This window comes from Phasianus colchicus, chromosome Z, assembly GCF_987193195.1.
Source record: "Phasianus colchicus chromosome Z, bPhaCol1.hap1.1, whole genome shotgun sequence".
Lineage (NCBI taxonomy): Eukaryota > Metazoa > Chordata > Aves > Galliformes > Phasianidae > Phasianus > Phasianus colchicus.
This window is the reverse complement of record NC_143476.1, coordinates 12,374,032-12,392,665: the sequence shown is the minus strand read 5'-3', so window position 1 is coordinate 12,392,665 and position 18,634 is coordinate 12,374,032. Positions and strand designations below refer to the sequence as shown.

At 53.4% G+C, this 18,634-nt stretch overlaps 3 protein-coding genes and 1 long non-coding RNA gene across 4 annotated transcripts; all 4 read right to left on the bottom strand.

Annotated features, from left to right (window-relative positions):
* Positions 1 to 5,453: 5,453 nt before the first annotated feature.
* LOC149912554 (maestro heat-like repeat-containing protein family member 2B) lies at positions 5,454 to 7,327 on the bottom strand. The gene is made up of 5 exons (XM_090132480.1): positions 7,247 to 7,327; positions 6,950 to 7,073; positions 6,645 to 6,748; positions 6,031 to 6,183; positions 5,454 to 5,771 (listed from the first exon to the last, which is right to left on the bottom strand). The coding sequence occupies exons 1-5, from the start codon at positions 7,325 to 7,327 to the stop codon at positions 5,454 to 5,456; spliced, it is 780 nt and encodes a 259-aa protein (XP_089988606.1).
* Positions 7,328 to 8,825: 1,498 nt separating this feature from the next.
* Positions 8,826 to 9,583, bottom strand: LOC149912553 (maestro heat-like repeat-containing protein family member 2B). Its single transcript, XM_090130903.1, has 3 exons — positions 9,464 to 9,583; positions 9,185 to 9,340; positions 8,826 to 8,963 (listed from the first exon to the last, which is right to left on the bottom strand). The coding sequence occupies exons 1-3, from the start codon at positions 9,581 to 9,583 to the stop codon at positions 8,826 to 8,828; spliced, it is 414 nt and encodes a 137-aa protein (XP_089987029.1).
* Positions 9,584 to 11,562: 1,979 nt separating this feature from the next.
* On the bottom strand, positions 11,563 to 12,168 carry LOC149912552 (uncharacterized). The gene is made up of 3 exons (XR_016462271.1): positions 12,098 to 12,168; positions 11,847 to 11,954; positions 11,563 to 11,663 (listed from the first exon to the last, which is right to left on the bottom strand). It is a non-coding gene; the product is annotated as an uncharacterized LOC149912552 (long non-coding RNA).
* A 690-nt stretch (positions 12,169 to 12,858) lies between these two features.
* LOC149912551 (maestro heat-like repeat-containing protein family member 2B) lies at positions 12,859 to 15,259 on the bottom strand. The gene is made up of 7 exons (XM_090131842.1): positions 15,097 to 15,259; positions 14,797 to 14,962; positions 14,563 to 14,661; positions 14,282 to 14,411; positions 13,775 to 13,784; positions 13,293 to 13,385; positions 12,859 to 12,939 (listed from the first exon to the last, which is right to left on the bottom strand). The coding sequence occupies exons 1-7, from the start codon at positions 15,238 to 15,240 to the stop codon at positions 12,859 to 12,861; spliced, it is 723 nt and encodes a 240-aa protein (XP_089987968.1). The 5' UTR covers positions 15,241 to 15,259.
* Positions 15,260 to 18,634: the final 3,375 nt, after the last annotated feature.

Genomic DNA, 18,634 nt, shown 5'->3' with positions numbered 1-18,634 from the left:
CTGTCTACACTGCGTCTCAGGTGAGTGTCCTGTGTCTGAAAGGAGAGGGCAAAGAGTGGAGAAGGGAGGTTCACATGGATGTATTGGTAGAAATGTTCTGTAGATTGTAGGTCAGTTGGCCCTTATCTTCACCATCACTGTTAGTAAGAAAACTATTTTGCATTGTATAGCACTGTATGAGTGTGCCTTTCAGTGCATGGATTGTTCTTACCGTGTTTGCTCTGAGAACTTGCCCCTTGCTCTACAGCACTGGTGACGTGAAAGAGGGGAAGGTTGAGCTCATCACAGCACCAGTGCTTTTTGTGAGAGCACTTATATAGTGTATGTTAGCCTCCAGAACTGCTGGATGTTCTTTCCCCAGGTCAGGAGGTACTGCTTAAAATGGAGATTGCTTATGTTACCTGAAAGCAGGTAAACTGTGTTACAAACACTGATGAAATGATTTAATCTCCTTCATTCATACAAATACAATTAAACCACTTTTCTCCACTCTTCCCTCTAATCCTCACATTGACACAGAGTCAGTGGGACAGTTGTTATTCTGGGGTTTGCTATCTGATAGAACAAAAAAAATAAAGGACTTATTCATTACAAAATGGTTTATGGTCAGTGAGGCTCTGACTACCTGTTCTCTTTAGTTGTACTGTATTCTCATGTCAGGAATGAGAAAATACAAACTTGTCCATTTCATCTCTCTTTTGGGAACAAAAAAAGTTGTAGCAATTTTTGTTTGGACATGTGCTAATTTTTCTTCCTGCCCTAGGACAGAATGGTTTGGAAATGGCTTTAACAGAGCGCTTTGGAAACTGTTCCCAGCTAATGAAAGCTATTAAGTAGCCAGATCTAGCTGAAGGAGGATGGCTTTGGTAACCTGTGCAGAGCAACATGCTGGTTTTGCTTTGCAGTATAATTAGTCTCTGGATGAGGCACCCTGCTTTTATTTTAAAAGTAAAATATATGTGTGGTTTATGAAAACCAAGCATCTGCCACAGAGACACTAAAATATGTACCCTAAAATATCTTCTGCTAATACACTGCTAAGTACATTAAACAAATTAACAACGATCCAAACGGACATTTTAACACTGAAGTTATGGTTACCTGTCACTTAACTCATGTATCTTCCTGTTAATTATACTCCTGATATACAGAACTTACTTGCTTTAAAAATATGTCTTCCATGTTTCTGAATCATCTTTTCATCTACTGACCACAAGACTTGCTTCACTCCCAGAATGAGCAGATCTTATACATTTTTCTTCTCAATTCTTTTCTTCTTAATTTCTTCTTTACTTCCTCCTTAATTGTATAGGATTGATTCCTCTTTATCATTGCTCAGTGATGTCTACCCTAGAAAAACAGAAGACCAGTTTGTCACCTGTCAGATGCTGGCAGAATAAGAGACACTGATTGATGGAACGATGACTTCAATCTCCCCACATATGCCGAAACTGCCTTAAATATTCCTTTGGCCGTGGTATTTACAGGAAAAAATGCTGGAATGTGGCAATAAAGGAAATGAATATGAAGGGCAGACTGACTTTTCTGCTGGTGGTTTTCGCTACACAAAAACTTAACTCCCAGGCGGTGACACCTTGTACTAATGAGAAGCACCGTTATCCAGGGTCTTTCTTAACAGCACATGAAGCTTACTTGAAGTTTCAGCTTTCTCTCCCCTACTAATTGAAACTAGAAAACACAACTAATGCATTTGATAATTAAACTGCCAAGTTACTTCATGGGAAACCGCTCACACCACTTCAGCTTGTGTTCAAATCAGCAACCGGCTGGAGAAACGTGGTGTCTTTTCATCATTCTGTTGTCAAAGGGCAAGCTTGGAAAACAAACTGAAACATGCATGCTGGCTTTCTGTCACTGAATAGGCGGTAGCCAAAAAGTGAATGCTGACACGGACTTAAAGATTGGAGATCTTGAAAGCGAGGGAGGCAAGTTTTCCTAAGATTTCATTAGAACTCTCTGATAAGGTAAGGCAAGGCTGCACTTACAGGCACTGAAATTGTTGAAAACAGAAATAATTTCTGTTGAGAGTCAGAGTTGTAGTTCATGGGAGGAACTACTCTTAAAATCACCTCGTCTGAATGGAGTTTGATAGCTGGATAAGCTAATGGTGTGAATTAAGTTTCTGTCTGTACATTCCCTTTTCTTTATTTGTTGATTTGTTTAGTTTGCTTTTCAGGGAGGAAGAGGCAGTAGGACAAGACCAGCTGTTTTAACATCAGGCTGTGAAAAACAGCCACCAAATAATGCAATAAATTATTCCTCTTGTCCAGTGAGCAGCACTATGGAACCACCTTCAGTGAGAAAATAGAGATTCGTAAATACAGAACATTTCACAAGGATTGTATTAAGAAATCTTTGAAAATAAATTTGTTTCAACTTCATTTAGAATAAAAAATGTGTGCATTTTTTATGCTGCATGTTGGTGGTAAACTTGAGACACACACAAAATGAACATACTTCTACATGTATAATAAGCCATGGTGCAAATGAGAAATCTTTTTTAAAAGAAATAGGTTGTTTTTCACTGAGGGCATTCTGAGTCTTCATGCTGGAAAACTATGGCTCTCATTTCAGTACGATTTTAATTGCAAAGTCTCCTTCAGCAGAAAAACAATGAACTGGTGGACAGGTAGATGAAGGTACGTGATTAATGGAGTTGTTACCTGGAAAGGGAAATATTCGGCCACATTAGAAGTCTAGCCTGTTTCTGTTTGCATATTTAGCAGCCTTAAAAAAAAGACATTAACCAGTACTGCTGTGTCAGTGGGGTTATGTCATATTGTGTGGGGACACCAGTGGTTCTTCCCTATATGATATTCTAAGGTTAAAAAGGAGAGAGAGAGAAAAAAAAAAAAGAAAATAAAAAGAAATCAAAATCAAAACCAAGTTGTGCATTTTTGCTGTTGTAGTGTTTCTTTCAGTGCATAAATTAAAACATAGCTTTATTATGCTTTAAGACATGCGACCTTTGTCTGTGAATAAAATGTATCAGAGAATCATAGAATCACAGGATAGCCTGGGTTGAAAGGAACAATGATCACACAGTTTCAACGCCCCTGCTGTGTGCAGGGCACCAAGCACTCAACCAGGCTGCCCAGAGCCACATCCAGCCTGGCCTCGAATACCTCCAGGGATGGGCATCCACAGCCTCCTTACTCTTCTCCAGTGTGAGAAATGCTATTGCTGGGCTACCTTTGAGTTTGTTCTGTGTCCTCAAGATGTTCTAGTGAGGCCAAACATCTGCCAACCTGTCTAATTGAGCGTGGCTGACAGCTGCTTTTGCTTCTGGAAGTCTGTAAACCCACTGAATCTAACTAGGAGCACAGCGTAGTTGTGAGAGATGTGTGAACTTGCAGCCTAATTCCACCCTTAGCTGTGCAGCCCATCTGCCACTGCTGAGAGTGGCTTCTATTACTGTTGGTTCACATTTCATGCTGTTGCCAAAATAATGCAAATTATTGTGTGAATATTTCCAGATTTGCTGCCAAGATAAGCAGAGCTAGCAGATAAATACCTGTTTGGCATCTGAGTTGCCAAGAGACATTGCTGAGCTTTGAACGAGCGTCAGCCACTCAGTGAGGAACCACCCACAGCTCCAACATGGACCAGATTCTCTCAGTGGTACTCATGTCTGACTGCACAACTGAGGAGCCTCCAAATTTAAGGCGTCTGCAGCAACTACATTTGAGTGTCTAAATGTAAGTGTTGAATCTAGAGCTGAGCTACACAGCTTCTGGTCTGAAAGACTGTTAAAATTAAAGCCTGCCACCAAGCACTGTCTGCCAACATATTATGACACATTTTGTCATAGATGCTAGGGATGTGAGGAATTTAAGGGGGAAAAAGAGACGTGTAGATGTGTCCTAGTTTCATGAGAGACACATGCACTTAGACTGCTGAGGTAAACTTTTACAGTTCATAACTCAACTCGTTTTTCAATTCTGAAGGCCATTCAGACTTTCAGACCCTTCAGTAAGGGTGATGCAGCACTGGAGCAGGTTGCCCAGAGAGGCTGTGGGGTCTCCTTCTCTGGAGACATTACTCAAAGCCTGCCTGGATGCGTTCCTGAGTGACCTAATCTAGGAGTTCTGCTAAGGCAGGGGATTGCACTAGATGAGCTTCCCAGGTTCCTTCAGCTATAAATAGGAAGACTGCTAAAAAAATACCCTTTTCACATCTCAGCCAGGATTCTCGCATTTATTTATTTTTAATAAATGATACAATTTTCTCTTTCTTCTCTTCTCTTCTCTTCTCTTCTCTTCTCTTCTCTTCTCTTCTCTTCTCTTCTCTTCTCTTCTCTTCTCTTCTCTTCTCTTCTCTTCTCTTCTCTTCTCTTCTCTTCTCTTCTCTTCTCTTCTCTTCTCTCTTCTCTCTCCTCTCTTCTTTCTCCTCTCTTCTCTCTTCCCCTCTCTTCTTCTTTCCCCTCCTTCCCTTTTTCCTTCCCTTTTCCTTTCCCTTTCTCCTTCCATTTTCCCTTCCCTTTTTCCTTCCCTTTTCCTTTCCCTTTCTCCTTCCATTTTCCCTTCCCTTTTTCTTCTACTCCTCTCATTTTAAATTTCTTTTTCATTCCCTTTTTCCTTCCCTCTCTGTTTCCTCCTCATCCCCTCTCCTTTCCCTTTTCCCTCCTCTCCCTTCTCCTCCCCTTCTCTCTTTTCATTTTCTTTCCTCTCCTCTCCTCCCCTCCCCACTCCTCCCCTCTCCTCCCCTCTCCTCCCCTCTCCTCCCCTCTCCTCCCGTCTCCTCCCTTTCTTCTCTTCTCTTCTCTTCTCTTCTCTTCTCTTCTCTTCTCTTCTCTTCTCTTCTCTTCTCTTCTCTTCTCTTCTCTTCTCTTCTCTTCTCTTCTCTTCTCTTCTCTTCTCTTCTCTTCTCTTCTCTTCTCTTCTCTTCTCTTCTCTTCTCTTCTCTTCTCTTCTCTTCTCTTCTCTTCTCTTCTCGCCACCTTTCCCCTCCTTCCCTTTTTCCTTCGCTTTTTCCTCTCCTCTCCTCTCGTCTTCTCTTTTCTCTCCTCCTTTCCCCTCCTTCCCTTTTTCCTTCCCTTTTTCCTTCTCTTTTTCCTCTCCTCTCCTCTCCTCTCCTCTCCTCTCCTCTCCTCTCCTCTCCTCTCCTCTCCTCTCCTCTCCTCTCCTCTCCTCTCCTCTCCTCTCCTCTCCTCTCCTCTCCTCTCCTCTCCTCTCCTCTCCTCTCCTCTCCTCTCCTCTCCTCATTTTAAATTTCTCTTTTTCATTCCCTTTTTCTTCCCTCCCCTTTCCTCTCATTCCTCCTCATTCCCTCTCCTTTCCCTTTTCCCTCCTCTCCCTTCTACTCCCCTTCTCTCCTTCTTCTCTTTTTTTCTTTTTTCTCTTCTCTCCTTTCGTTTTCTCTTTTTCCTTTCATTTCCTTTTCTTTTTCTTCCTTTTTCTTCTACTGGCTCCACCGTTGAAGGCAGAACTCTCTTATTCTCTTCCACGTCTCACTAGAAAATGGAGAGTCTCAAGTTGTGACTGAGTAATTTCCACCTCACACAGACTTTGAGAGGAAAAAAGAGAAGCTGCCTCCTCCCTGGATCCCTCTGGCAGAGGCAAGCTACAACAACAGCAAAGGCAGGAGTGCCAGTACCTGTCTGTGGGTCCAGGCGGCCGGGAGAAGTTGTTCATCACGGCCTCAGTGTGACAGCGGGTGAGGATGACCACCGCCTGGCACAGGAAGGGCACGAACGTGCTCTGCTGCGTAGATGACGCGCAGCTGCGCAGGATGTAGAGGATGGGTGGCACCTGGAAGAAGAAGGGGAGAAGGAATGACTTGCTGCATCCTGGACTCTGCAGGGCCTAACCACGGACATTCAGCGCGTGAGCAGTGCCTGCTCCCTTGACATGCTGCAACGCCTAAGCCTAAATTTCAAACCAGCCCCCCTGTCCAAGCCCTGGCTCTGCGCTCAGGCTGTGCTGCTTTAGTTCCAGAGGCAGACGGCACAGGGCATGGTGCAACAGCCAGAAACAAACCAAGACACGTGGAAGAAAGAAAGTCTCTTACGTTCCAACAGATGTCCTTCCCGTGCATCTGCAGAAAGGTGGTCACCCACTTCCCAGCAGCACGCACGCGCACTCCTGTGGCTTTCCGGATGGTCTCCTTGGTGGCCATCATGAAGTCGACGGTGCGTTCGACGGGGAAGTTTCTGCACACGATCTGCAGAGAGATGAGAAGCAGGAGAGATCCCATCACTGCTCTGCGCAGCTCTTCAGAGCACAAAGCAGGCTGGAGGGCATTCTTAGCTCAGTGGCTTGCCGGCCATTCACAACGCTCCTGCTGTCCGTACCCTGCTATTTACACGGAAGGCGGCTGAGCCTTCGCTCAGCTTCTGCACCCATGGTGTCTGCTGACATGCAAAGCCTACCTCCCAGCAGCCACAGTCACACATGCACGCAAGTGCACACACACACACACACACACACGCACATCATGGAGTCAGCCCCTTGCACTGCGTGCCTGAAGGCCAGCCATAGCTCAGAGCCTCCTGCTGCTTGCTGAGAACAGCGGTCTCAGGGTGACAGCTCATTTTGGAAACGGTGTGAAAGGCTGGGAGCAGCACAGAGTCGTGCAGAAGCCTCCGCACAGAGATCCCACCACCCCTTTCTGGGTCCACTTACCATGGCCATTTTGGACGTGGTCTGGAGCTGAGAGACAGTGCTGCAGGCATGCAGTCCCTCAGACAGGCTCCCGATGTCTCCTGGCTCCCTGTTGGCTGCTTTGGCTGGAAAGAGCCCAGGGAGAAAAGGGAAGTCATGCTTCTGGAAATGGAACCGCTCTCCACGGGGCAGAGACAGAGGACAGGGTGGGGACGAGAAGAGAGCTGTGCACGGTGCCTCTCCCTCCTGTAAACAGGGCCCAGCCCGTGGGGCTCTGGCAGTGCCACGGAGGAGGGCAGAGGGCTGGTGCAACCTGCTCTGCTCACCTTGGATTCGGAGAAGGGAGCTCAGACAGGAGACAGCCAACTGGCGGGATGCGGGCATGGGGTCGCACGTCAGAGGCGCCAGCAATCCCACCAGGGAGCCAAAGTGCTCGCAGGCATCTGCTCTCTGCAGGGGTGAGAGGCAGGAAGAAAGCTGTAGGCAGCCCCGGCTCTCCCTGCCTTCTCCGCCTGTGCCTTCCTCACGCCGTGGCACAGCATGCACAGCTGGGCAGAGCTCGCCTTCCAGCTCAGGGGCTCTGGGGAGGGAGCAGGGGGCATGCGGTGGGGCTCTTTACTCACTCGAAGCTCTTCGCAAACAGCCAGCAGCTGGGAGCAGGTCTGCAGGGCCCTCTTGCGCTCCCACACGTTGTCTGAGACCATGGATTTCTGCAGGACCTGGGGTAGAGCATCTGTCTCACTGAGGACGTCTTTGCTTTCCCTCCTGCCGCCCCTCTCCCTGTCCCTCCTTCCCCAGCACTTTCCCCCAAGGCTGCCCTGTGGCTCCACGTGGCCTCCAGCCTCACTGAGCACCGGCACTGCTGCCCCCGCTCTCTGCAGTCATCCTGCCTGCCAACCCGGGAGCTTTTCCTCGGCTGTGGCCTGCCAGGGGCTGGCTCCTGCCTTTCCCCTGCAGGGCCCATCGCTCTGCCCATTTCCGAGCTCGCAGTGAGCTGGCACGTCAGCAGGAGATTGCTCCCCTCTGATCACCCTCTCAGTCCCCAGATCTGCCCCCACTGCCGACAGGCACCATGCTTTCTCCCTTGCCCCACACATACTCACATGCACTATGTTCTGAAAGAAGCCGCCGCTGGGCTCTGTCTGGAGCAGAACCGCCATGAGCCGGCCCAGAGCTTTCAGGGACGTTTGCTGAAGCTGAAAGCAGAAGAGGGCAGTGAGGTTTAGCATCACGGCTGCTGCCAGAGCATAGGCTGTGTGTGCTGAGGTCAGGTTTGACCGAGAGGTGGCCGGGAAAGTTACGGCAGGTTACCTGCAGGTACTGCGCTGCGTGCTGTGACTTCCTGATCTTCAGCATCATCTCTGCTGAAGGGTGCGTCACGATGTTCTTGCAGCACAGGACCAACATCTCCCGCATGTCCTTGCTTTCGAAAGTGGGCTTCAGCTTGCTGACAGGAGGAAGAAAGGAAGAGAAATCAGAAAGGGCCTTTAGCAGTGCTCTCCAGACTGGTTCAGACAACATCTGACTTTCTCCTAATCGACAGCTACCAAGCCAATACCCCCAGCTCCTGCTGCTGAGCACTGTCTTCAGTTCCAGCAGCGCCCACCTCCTCCCCAGCAGCACTGAACCAGCTCCTGCTCTGAAGGGAAGGAGACCCCAACTCTTCCTTTCTCTTCCCTGCCAGGGGACAGGAGCACCAGGGCCTTTCTCCCTGCCCAGAACCTCAGCTCCGCTGGGCACAACAGCCCAGTCTTCACTCCTATAGATGCGGCTCCTCGCCCCCTACCCCCTGCAGGCCTTCAGGAGCTACCCAAAATGGGGACCTTACCTCAACTGCTCCAGGGCCAGAACCACCTTGAGGGGCACTGGGGAGACAGGGATGCCCAAATAATATTTCTTCAGCAGGTCCTGCAAATCCCAGAGAGACACTGTCAAGGTGGGCAGGGGGCACACGAGAGCTGTTCTACCCAGCCCTGAGACAGACACAACTGCCACACATCAGCCCCATCACTCCCATGTTTCCCATGGAAGCACTGCAGGATGCAGCAGCTCGACAGCTGGTGCACCTAGCCCGCTGCCCAGCAGCTGCCTCCAGCACCCAAAGTCCCCACCAGCTGGAGACGTGTGGCTGATGGAGACCTGTGTGCCCCCAGGGAAGCGGGCCGCGTGGCGCAGCCCAGAACTCTGCAGGCAGCCCTGCCTCTAGGCACTCACCATCAGGATCTCCAGAAGCTTTCCCTTCAAGGAGGGATTAAAGCATGCAGAATCACCCACGACTGCTTGGAAGGCAGAGCTGAAGTCGGTGATGCTCTGCACCAGTGCGAGGTTGTTCTGCAGGTCCTGAGACCCAAGAGAGAAGAACATTCTTTGAACTGCGGGATGGGACAAGGGCTGCAAGGGGGACACGTGGGGGCAACGCTAAGGGAAGGGCTTGGGTCTTCATCTGGGCAAAAACCATTCCCCGGGGGACCTTTGGAAAGGGAAGATCCCTCTCAGCATCCCCCCTTGTGGAGGGGCTGCAGCTGGGCGCTCAGACACCCTGGCACGCTTTGAGCTCTCACCCGGCAGCTGCAGCTGTAGAGCATCAGGATGTTGCCCACGATGTCTCCCTCCAGGTGGGCGAGCAGCTGTTCCTTGGAGGCACGCAGTGCCAAGCTGCCGTGGGCGAGCACGAGAGCGCTGCGTGTGGCCTGAGCTCTCGTGCTGTCCAGCTCCATCTGTGTGGGAAGAAATGCCTTGAGACACTCGCTCAACGGCCCCCAGTGCCCCGCGATGCACCTGGGCTCCAGGGCAGAAAATAAGGCAGAAGAATGCCAAGATGGAAACCCGTAACGCTTTACCTTCTTGCGCCTGGAAATCCTCGCGTTGCGGCCTTTGCACAGCCTGGACGCAAACGTGGTGAGCGTGGCCAGGACTGCTTGGAAGTTACTCTCAGCCGCGTGGCTGAGAAGAGAGACCATTCCCTGCACAAAGGAACAAGGGGCAGTTGGCACAGGCCTGAATCTACAGATCCTCTCCTGAGGAAAAGGGCAGCAGGGAGGAGATGGAAAGGCGCGGAGCAGGGCCAGGAGAAGCCCTCTGCCCCAGGGACGGAGCGGGGATGCTCGCAGGAGCTGGAGGAGAGCAGGGCTCACCTGGGCCTCACATGGGTCCTCTGCGTTTGCTTCCTCCAGGTGCTGCAGCAGCTTCTCCTGGACGTGGAGGACTCCCTTACAGGCTCCCAGCACTGTGCCCAGAGCCTTGTACAGGAAAGACTGCAGGGGAAGGGAAGGAAGAAGTTGAGATGTGGCAGCAGCTTAACCTGTTGGGGGAGGGCCAGGTGGAAGGAGCCACGCTCCCCAGGAGTCGCTGAGAGCAGCTGCAGGGCCGAGCTTTATCCATCCCTGGGCAGCTTGCAGGGAAAGGCCCTCTGGGGGCACAGACTGGGGAAGCAGCACCAGCATCCCGCGTGGGCAGAGCACCAGCCGCAGCCCCAGCCCCAGTTGGACACCTGCAGCTGCACCGCTGCGTGGAGCCGGGGGGAACTCACCTTTTCTGCAGAGCTGCTGGCAGAGCTGCTCAGCCACCGGCTCAGCTCACAGCTCAGGGCCTCGATCCAGGCCTCATCCCGTATGGTGTCCATTGACGCCCCGAGGAACTGTTGGAGAACAGGAGAAGACGATGTTCCCTTGCCCTTTGCCTCTTCCCTCACTCCCAATTGCTGCAGCCCTCTGGGGAGAGGTGTCTGGAAGAACAGTTCCTCTCCCAGCTCCCCCAGCATTCCCTCCATTAAAGCCGCCTGCCCCCCTTCTCCTAAGACCCCCCTTGGGCTTGGGACAGAGCGGAAGAGGCAGCGCCTCAAAGGCTCCTCAGCAGCACTGGAGAGGCTGTTCCTGTCCCGTGGTGGCTCATATGGGAGCGGGGCTACTTGGGGCAGGCAAGCACTTCTCTGCACCCAGCAGTGCTGTACCTTCAGCAGACGGCGCTCCCACCCTGCAGCGTCCAGGAAGCTCTCGTCTTTCCCTGCACAGCAACAGGAAGAAAAAGACCCTTACTTGGGATCAAGGCACAGAAGAAGAGCTGCTGCAAACCTGGCTTGGCCTGGGCACTTGACACTGCCAAGCTGGGACCCGCACCCCCTCCACAAACTGACTTGTCCCTCCCCACAAACACTGTCCCCGCAGGAACACAGAACTAACTGAGGGGACGTGAAGGGCCCATCCGTGTCCTGGAAGGGGCAGATCCCCGCGGGGAAAGATCCCCGGGCCTCAGCGCTGTCTCCCTGGAATGGGAACAGCAGCAGAGCAAGCACTGGGCTGCAGGCAATGCTTCCCCTCTGCCACCCTGCAGAGAGAGCTGCATTTTCACTCCTGCCCTTCCCTGCCTCCGCCTCTCCCACCCCACCAGCACTTTACCTTGGAGACACTGCAGCAGCAGGGGGATCTCAGCGGCCCACATGGCCCCCACAGCTCTGTGGAACCTGCTGTGGAGGTTTTGCATCAGCTGTAAGGCAGCGGCCTGGAGTTCGCTGCCTGCAACAGGGCTCCCTGCCACCACCTGAGCGAGAGCAAGGAGAAGCAGGGTCACTTCTGCAGCAAGAGCAGCGGCTTCCCCCCAGGATGGAAGCAGCGTGGCTCTGCCCTGGCGGGCAAGGAGCAGCCAACAGCTCTGCCCGTGGCCGTGCTGCTTCCTCCCGGGGGCTGGTGGCACTGGGCTCTGGAGCATCTACTCACCAGCAGGCGCGCCAGCAGTGTCTGGGGAGTCAGTCGTGGGCCTGTGAGGAGAAAAAAGTGCTGAGTCAGACTCCAAGACGCTCCGTGCCCAGCCACGCGCAGCTCCGCTGTCCCTTCTGGGTGGTAGCACAGGTCAGCAGAGCTCACTGGCGGAGTCTCTGCTCCTACCTTGAAACATGGAGCTGAGGAAATGGGGATCCAGCTCCTCTACTCGCCGTCCTGTCAGATCCTCTCTCTCGGCCAGGGCTCGGACACAGCGCGAGACCGGGATCAGCATGCCGGTGTGCTGGGCTGGCACCACGAACAGCAGCAGCCGTGGCCACAGGAGCTGTCGGGAACGAGGCAGTTGAGCGTGTCAGCATTCCTGCCTCCGCTCAGAGACGAAGAGGACTCTGTGAATTTCCCTGAGTCTTGCGTGCTTCAGAGCACGCTGGAGGAGAGACCTGGGGTGGTGGGATGAGGAACAGGTGGTGCGAAGGCAAGGAGCAGCAGCAGGGCAGATGTGACTTACTTTGGACATCCCTGTCGCAGAGACGTCCAGAGACCCCAGGATGTCCATGCACAGCTCCTGGAGAGCTCCTTCTTCCTGGGCTTCCCGGGCAGAAAGGTCTCCAGCTGCCTGCACAACAACGGTGTTGAAACCCGGTTACCTCAGTTCTCAGGAGCCTCTCAGGAGGCTCAGGTGCGGCCCCAGCGGTGCTTCTGTGCCACCCTCTGAGCAGCACAGGTCTTCCCAAAGAAGATGCTGCCCACTGTCCTTACCCTTCTTCCAGCGGTGCGGCTGAACTCAGTGAAGATGTGCCCCACCACATCCCAGGCTGAGCAGCTCCGGGTGTTCGAACTGAGCAGGTCCTTGATGAAGTGCAGAACTGCCGTCCTCACCTGCCAGGGGTCAATTGTGGGTGTGATTTTTCAGGTCAGAAGGCAAAGGGAAGCCACCTGCTCATCGGGGCAGCCTTTGGGCACGAGCAGAGACAACAGGAGCAGAGGAGGAGCCTTGGCTCCTGAGGTGAGGGCCAGGCTGTAGCACCAGGCTGTGCACTTTCCAAGCACAGCACAGGGACCTGCCCGCTCCACTCTGCCTGCTCTCCCACAGGAGCCATCGCGACCGTGTGGTCAATGCCCCAGCACCTCTCTAGTCACCCCAGCCCTGCCCGTGTTGGCAGCAGCATCACCACCCCAAAAGAGCTTTCCTTTCCCAAAGCAGCTCACCCGGATCCTGAGGTCGCTGCACAGACACTGCACAGCCTCAACCACCTGGGGCAGCTTCTCCATCATCACGGGCTCTGCAAGAGATGCACAGAAGCATGAGCGGAGCCACAACCCCGATGGCAGAGGGGATCCCTGGATGTCCCACCCTGTGGTACTGACCATCAGAGCGAGCCAGAGCACCGAGCAGACCCAGTGCTGCCACGCGTCCAGCCTCCCAGTCCTCGCCCAGCTGTGACTGCAGAAACAGGACCATTTCCTCTGGGCAGATCCGGGCTGCAGGGAGGAAATCCCACGCTGTGTTAGCAAGAAACTCATGCCCATTCCTGAGGTTTGTGAGAGAGGCCCTTCTGGCAAGGGCACCGCCAAGCATTGCCAAAGCTCCTCTCCTTACCCTGCAGCAGGATGCAGTGGGTCAGCTGTGCACGATCAGCCTCGCTGTGCTGCTTGGTGTTGTCATAGAGCTGTGGGAACAAAGTCCATATGAGAAAATCACATCAGCACTGAGGACGGAAAAGACGCTGTGCTGCTGCTCTCGTTTCCCTGGGCATTCTCAGGAAGAGGACAGGCAGATAAAACCCAGCCTGCCTCACAGCATCCCCAGGGGGACAGGCACGGCTCTGGAACAGCCTTGAGCATGCAGAAGCCAAGGCTCAGCTGCATTAGTCAGGGGCTCAGACCTTTGCACTCCTCCTGAGACTTAGGTAAGAGGGAAACTGCTGTGGGCACAGGGATAGGCTCCCCTTACCTGGTAGAACACGGCACTCGTGACGTCCAGAAACTTGTCCTTCTGGATGACAGACTCAATGCCCTCTAAGGCCTCCAGGAAGACAGTGAGGCTCTGCAAGAGACAAGGAGAGGAAGAAAGGGATGAAGACACATCTAGCCACTTGGGAGTGGAAAAACTCTTTCCCAATTGTTTCTCTGCAGAGAGAAGCTCCTGCACAGGCTTTTTATCCCCCACCTCCCAGCAGCACCGAGAGTCTCTCTGCTCTCAAACAAGCTGTGTTTGGGCATCATTTGCAGGCATTTCCCACCCAGCAGCCCTCTTCTCCCCCATCAGATGCAACTGGATGTGGTCCCCCCAGTTGCTAGCACAGAGCTCCTCAGGCTCTCAGGCACCCATTCCTCCTTTTTCCAAGGGCTCCCCACCTCCTCCCTGCACCCCCCGACCCCTCGTGGCACTTGCACTGGCCCCACGTCCACCCTGAGCCCTGCACAGCGTCTCACCTTGGCCACCCTGCAGGTGTCTTGGATCTCCTGACACGGGTGCACGAGACAGAGGAGCTGCTCCCAGACGTGCTCTTGGTGCAGCTCCTCTTGCAGGAGAACATCCAGCATGGCAGCCACGGCCCCGAGGATGGCCTGTTTGTCCTGGAGAGGGATGGCAGAGGCCCGGCATCAAAGACCGAAGGTCTGCCCTTCCTACAGAGAAGGCTTTCTCTTTCCCTTCCCCTTCCCCAACCCCCACGCCCAGCAGGGGATGGGCTCGCTCTGGAGGGCAGGCAGGTTTTCCCCAGACCCTCATCCCCAGCTCTTCCTGCCACAGTGCTGTGACATGCAGCTGCTCCCTGCCACAGAGCCACTTCGGGGCCCTTTGCAGAGCCAGCCCACTCCCTCCCATCACTGCTCAGCTGCCAGCCCACTGGGCACAGACAGAGCTGCCACATGGGTGCTCTGCTGCCACCCTGGGCTGGGAGCGCAGCAAGGCTCACCTCCTCCTCCTGGCAGTCCTGCCAGTTCCTCAGCATAGAGAAGAGCAGCTCCTGAAGGTTCTCATAGATCTGCTCTTTCTCCATGGCAGGCCAGGGGCATTGGGATCCAGAGGACAAGTGAGTCTTCACTCCGTCCAGCCACTGTTTCACAACTGAAAAAACAAAATTAAAGAAACACATATGAATAGTAATTGTTATTTTCTGTGTTTAAAGAGAGTGAGAGAAAAGGCAGCCTGTGAGAGCCTGCAGCAGGGCGAGGTGCAAGGGCTGTCCCGAGGCCCCCTGCTCTGGTCCGGCACTCACCAGCACAAGCGAGGCGCAGGGTCCGGCCGCTCCTCACCTGGCCCACCACACTGCGCAGGCCAGCCAGCATCAGCCACGTGAAGGGGATGCACTGTGGAGCTGCAGAGGAGAAGGAGAGGTCCACAGTCAGAGCCCTGGCAGCAACAGAGGAGGGGGCGAAGCCCTGCATCCCCCAGAGAGGAAAGACCCCTTTCCCCAGTTGTCATAGGTGTAGGGTGGCTGAGAGCACTCTACCGTAGATGCCGAACAGTTTGCTGAGGGTGATGAGCACAAAATCCTTGGGTTTCTCCCCGATGGCCTTCAGCTGGCCCTGGAGCTCAGCCATCACCAAGCTGAAATGCATCCGGGCCAGAGCCACCAGGACGTTGCTGGCAGCCATCCTCACGTTGTCCCTGACACCCTGAAAAGGAGTCACTGGTGACACACCGTCCAGGAGACTGCCTGAGACCCTGGGAAGGGCTGAGCCACCGCCGTCCACCAGCACAACACCAGCACGGGCAGCGGCTCCCTTTGCCTTTGGCTGTAACCCCTCACCTGGGCTGCCGTCAGGTCCCGGGACACCTCTGCCAGCAGCCGGTTCACCACTCCGCACGGCGGGCGGCTGTCGTCTTCCCACAGGGCGCCCTCCAGCTCGCGGTACACCTGTGCTCGATCACCCTGGGGACAGGGACCAGTCATGCTTTGCTTTGCCCTTGCTCTCGGGGAGCCGCCCACTGCCACCCATCACCGTGCCGGTGTGGTGCCGCGGCCCGGCACCCACAGGACCACGGCACTGCGCCACGGCAAGGATTCACGGCCGGACGTCCCCAGCTCACCTCCCGGTCTTGCAGGCGCTGTTGCAGCACAGTCACAGCGGAGACAGGGACAGGGCTCGGCACCCTGCTTCTCTCCCTGCGACGCGTACGTCTGGGCACGCAGCCCACACAGGCAAAGAGACCTGGAAGCAAAGAGCGGAGCAGCTGCCGCCGGTGTCGCTCGGAGCCAGGGCCGAGCATCCGGCCGGCTCTGGGAGGAACGCTCCTCCAGCCCCACGGTTGGCGGGGACGGGGGAGGGAGCTTTCCCCTTGCTGGGGTGCCGGGGAAACCACGGCGGGCAGCTGCGCTCAGCAGAGCGAGGACGGTGCTGCCGGCGCGGCCTGAACTGACTCTGGAGGCACACGTGCGCTCGGGCGGCGTCACGGCGTGCGGAGAGGTGGAGGGACTCACCTCGAAGGGCTCTCAGCCGCTCCATGACAGCAGGAAATCTCCAGGTAGACGCAACGCTCTCTCTGGTTCCGCTTCCTGCGGGTCCCACAAGCGGACTGAGCCACCGCTCCCACCGCTGCCACGAGGGCGCACGAGGTACCACTGTGACATCACAGCGCAGTGTCACCTCACAGGGAATGGCTGGGGACCAGGCAGCACGCAGGGCAGCCCTGCAGGCCCCCAAACGCAGCATGTTCTGTGATGCACTCGGCTCTGGGGTTCTGGTTCCATGCGGAATTCCAAGCAGGGAATGACCTCAGCTGAGGGAGAGCCCCTGCCAGGGAGCAGCTGCTGGGCACCGCTGCCCGGCACTGTCTCAGTGACTGGGGACTCCATGCCGGGAGGTCCCTCTGGATCGCATCCCTCCCTTCTACTCTGCCAGCTGTACCACCTCACTGGGTATCATCAGCAAATTTGCTGAGGGTACACTTGTGTCATGGAATCATAGAATCTTGGAATGGCCTGGGTTGAAAAGGACACCATGATCACATAGTTTTAATCCCCCTGCTGTGTGCAGTCACAACCAGCAGCCCAGGCTGCCCAGAGCCACATCCAGCCTGGCCTTGCATGCCTGCAGGGATGGGGCATCCACAGCCTCCTTGGGCAACCTGTTCCAGTGCCTCACCACCCTCCGTGTGTTGTTTCCACTGCCTGTGACATTGATGAAAACGCTGAAGAGCACCAGCCCCAGGATGGACCCTTAGGGGACACCACTCACGACTGGCCTCCACCCGGACTCAGAACCGGTGATAACAACCTCTGGCTGTGACCATCAGACCAATTATTTACCCACAGAATGATTCAGCCTTCAAATCCATCCCTCTCCACCTCAGAGATAAGGACGCAATGTGGGAACATGTCAAATCTCTATTGTAGAAAATGCTGGCATACAAAATAATCTCCTTTATTGAAAAGTTTAATGTTAAGAGTTCAGCCCACATGAAGATAGAAGCTTCACATCTTTTGGTTGCTATCTGGAGCTCTGATGCTACATTTCTAATAACATTAGAAACATGACAAACCTAGCTAGCAACACTAACCTTAGAATCTAAACCATGAAAAAGAAAAGGGAAGGCAGCAATTTCACATTTCCACTGCTGTCACCATCCAAGGAGGTGACTAGGCTGCATTATTTTCAACAGCTGAAGTCATCAGGGCCCAAACTGTTTAAGTGTAAAGGAAGACCAGCGTGTTCTGACTCAGACTGCTTGCTTATCTCTGTGGCTGAAAGGAAAAACTGAAATCTTCCATTCAGTTCAGCAGTCAGCTCCTCCAGCTGACACAAGGCCAAATGTTCTATTGCACTCACTCATAAATAAAGCATGGGGCAGATCTGCTAGGTTTACAGATTGCTGGAGGAGATGGTGTCTGCAGATTGCCTTTCCTTTGCCCTCTTCTACTACATGTGAGAAGAATCCAAACTGAGTTCTTCCTCTGCCTGGGGCATTTGGAACCCACACAGTCAGATCCGATACTAGGAGAAAAATTCTAAGAGTGGTGAGGTGCTGAACACCTCAATAGAAAGCAGAAAACTGTCCAAATCCTGTCCTTATTTCTTGTGTCCCACACTGAAGTTAGCTTTTCCCTTCCCACGAACGGCTGCAGTCTTTGATTCTCTCCATCTTCCCCCATCTTGCTCCCTTGTCCGTCACAGGAAAGCTCTACTTTCTAAAGTGCACACGATGCCTTGTTTACCTGCTGCCATGCTGCTCAGTGCCGTCTCTTCTCCTGCTCTGTGCTGGAATACATTCAGACACAGCCTGATTTTCCAAGAAATCAAGCTCACAGTTCTGTTCCGACCATTACTGGATTGTGGAAGGATGCTCCCAGCAATATGCCATTCAGCAGGTAGAGCTTGTTGCTGGGAGGATGGTAAGATTTGACTGAGAAAGAAGGCTGTCACTGCAGCCAAAACCTTGTCAGAAGAGAGACGTGAGCTTGTCATTTGTCCATTGCATTCCTTGCAGGTTTGATATAGCACATGAAGATTTCGGTACATCAGCAGTGAGCTTTCACCATTCTCATCTTCACTTGTGATTGCTTGGGTGATTTACATACCAGCAGCACAAGGAGCCTTTGTACTTCTTCTTCCTTTGTTTTCTTATTGGAAAACCACTGTGAGACAGGTAAAATGGTTTACAAGTGTCAGTGCAATATATTTGCTTCTAGTAATGCAGATGTATTGATGCCTTGTTTTTCATCTGGCGAGTGTACTTTGTAAGTTATGTACTTCTTTGTAAGCAGTAAGCAAGTACTTTTAATTACTGATACAAATTATTTTACCTGGACTTGAGCAAGGCCTTTGACATGGTCCCCCACCACATCCTTCTCTCCAAAATGGAGGGATGTGGATTTGATGGGTGGACCACTCGATGGATAAGAAACTGGTTGAAAGGCCGCAGACAGAGGGTGGTCATCAATGGCTCCATGTCCAGGTGGAGGCTGGTAACGAGCGGCGTCCCCCAGGGGTCTGTGTTGGGACCGGTGCTCTTTAACACCTTTATCAATGACATCGATGACGGAATCGAGTGCACCCTCAGCAATTTGCTGACGACACCAAGCTGAGTGGTGTGGTTGACATGGTTGAAGGACGGGATGCCATTCAGAGGGACCTCGAGAGGCTGGAAAGGTGGGCCCGGGTGAACCTGATGAGGTTCAACATGGCAAAGTGCAGAGTTTTGCACTTGGGCCGGAGGAATCCCAAGCATCCCTACAGACTGGAAGGAGCGGTCCTTGAGAGCAGCCCTGTGGAGAAGGACCTGGGGGTCTTGGTAGACGAAAAACTTAACATGAGCCAGCAGTGTGCCCTTGTGGCTCGGAAGGCAAA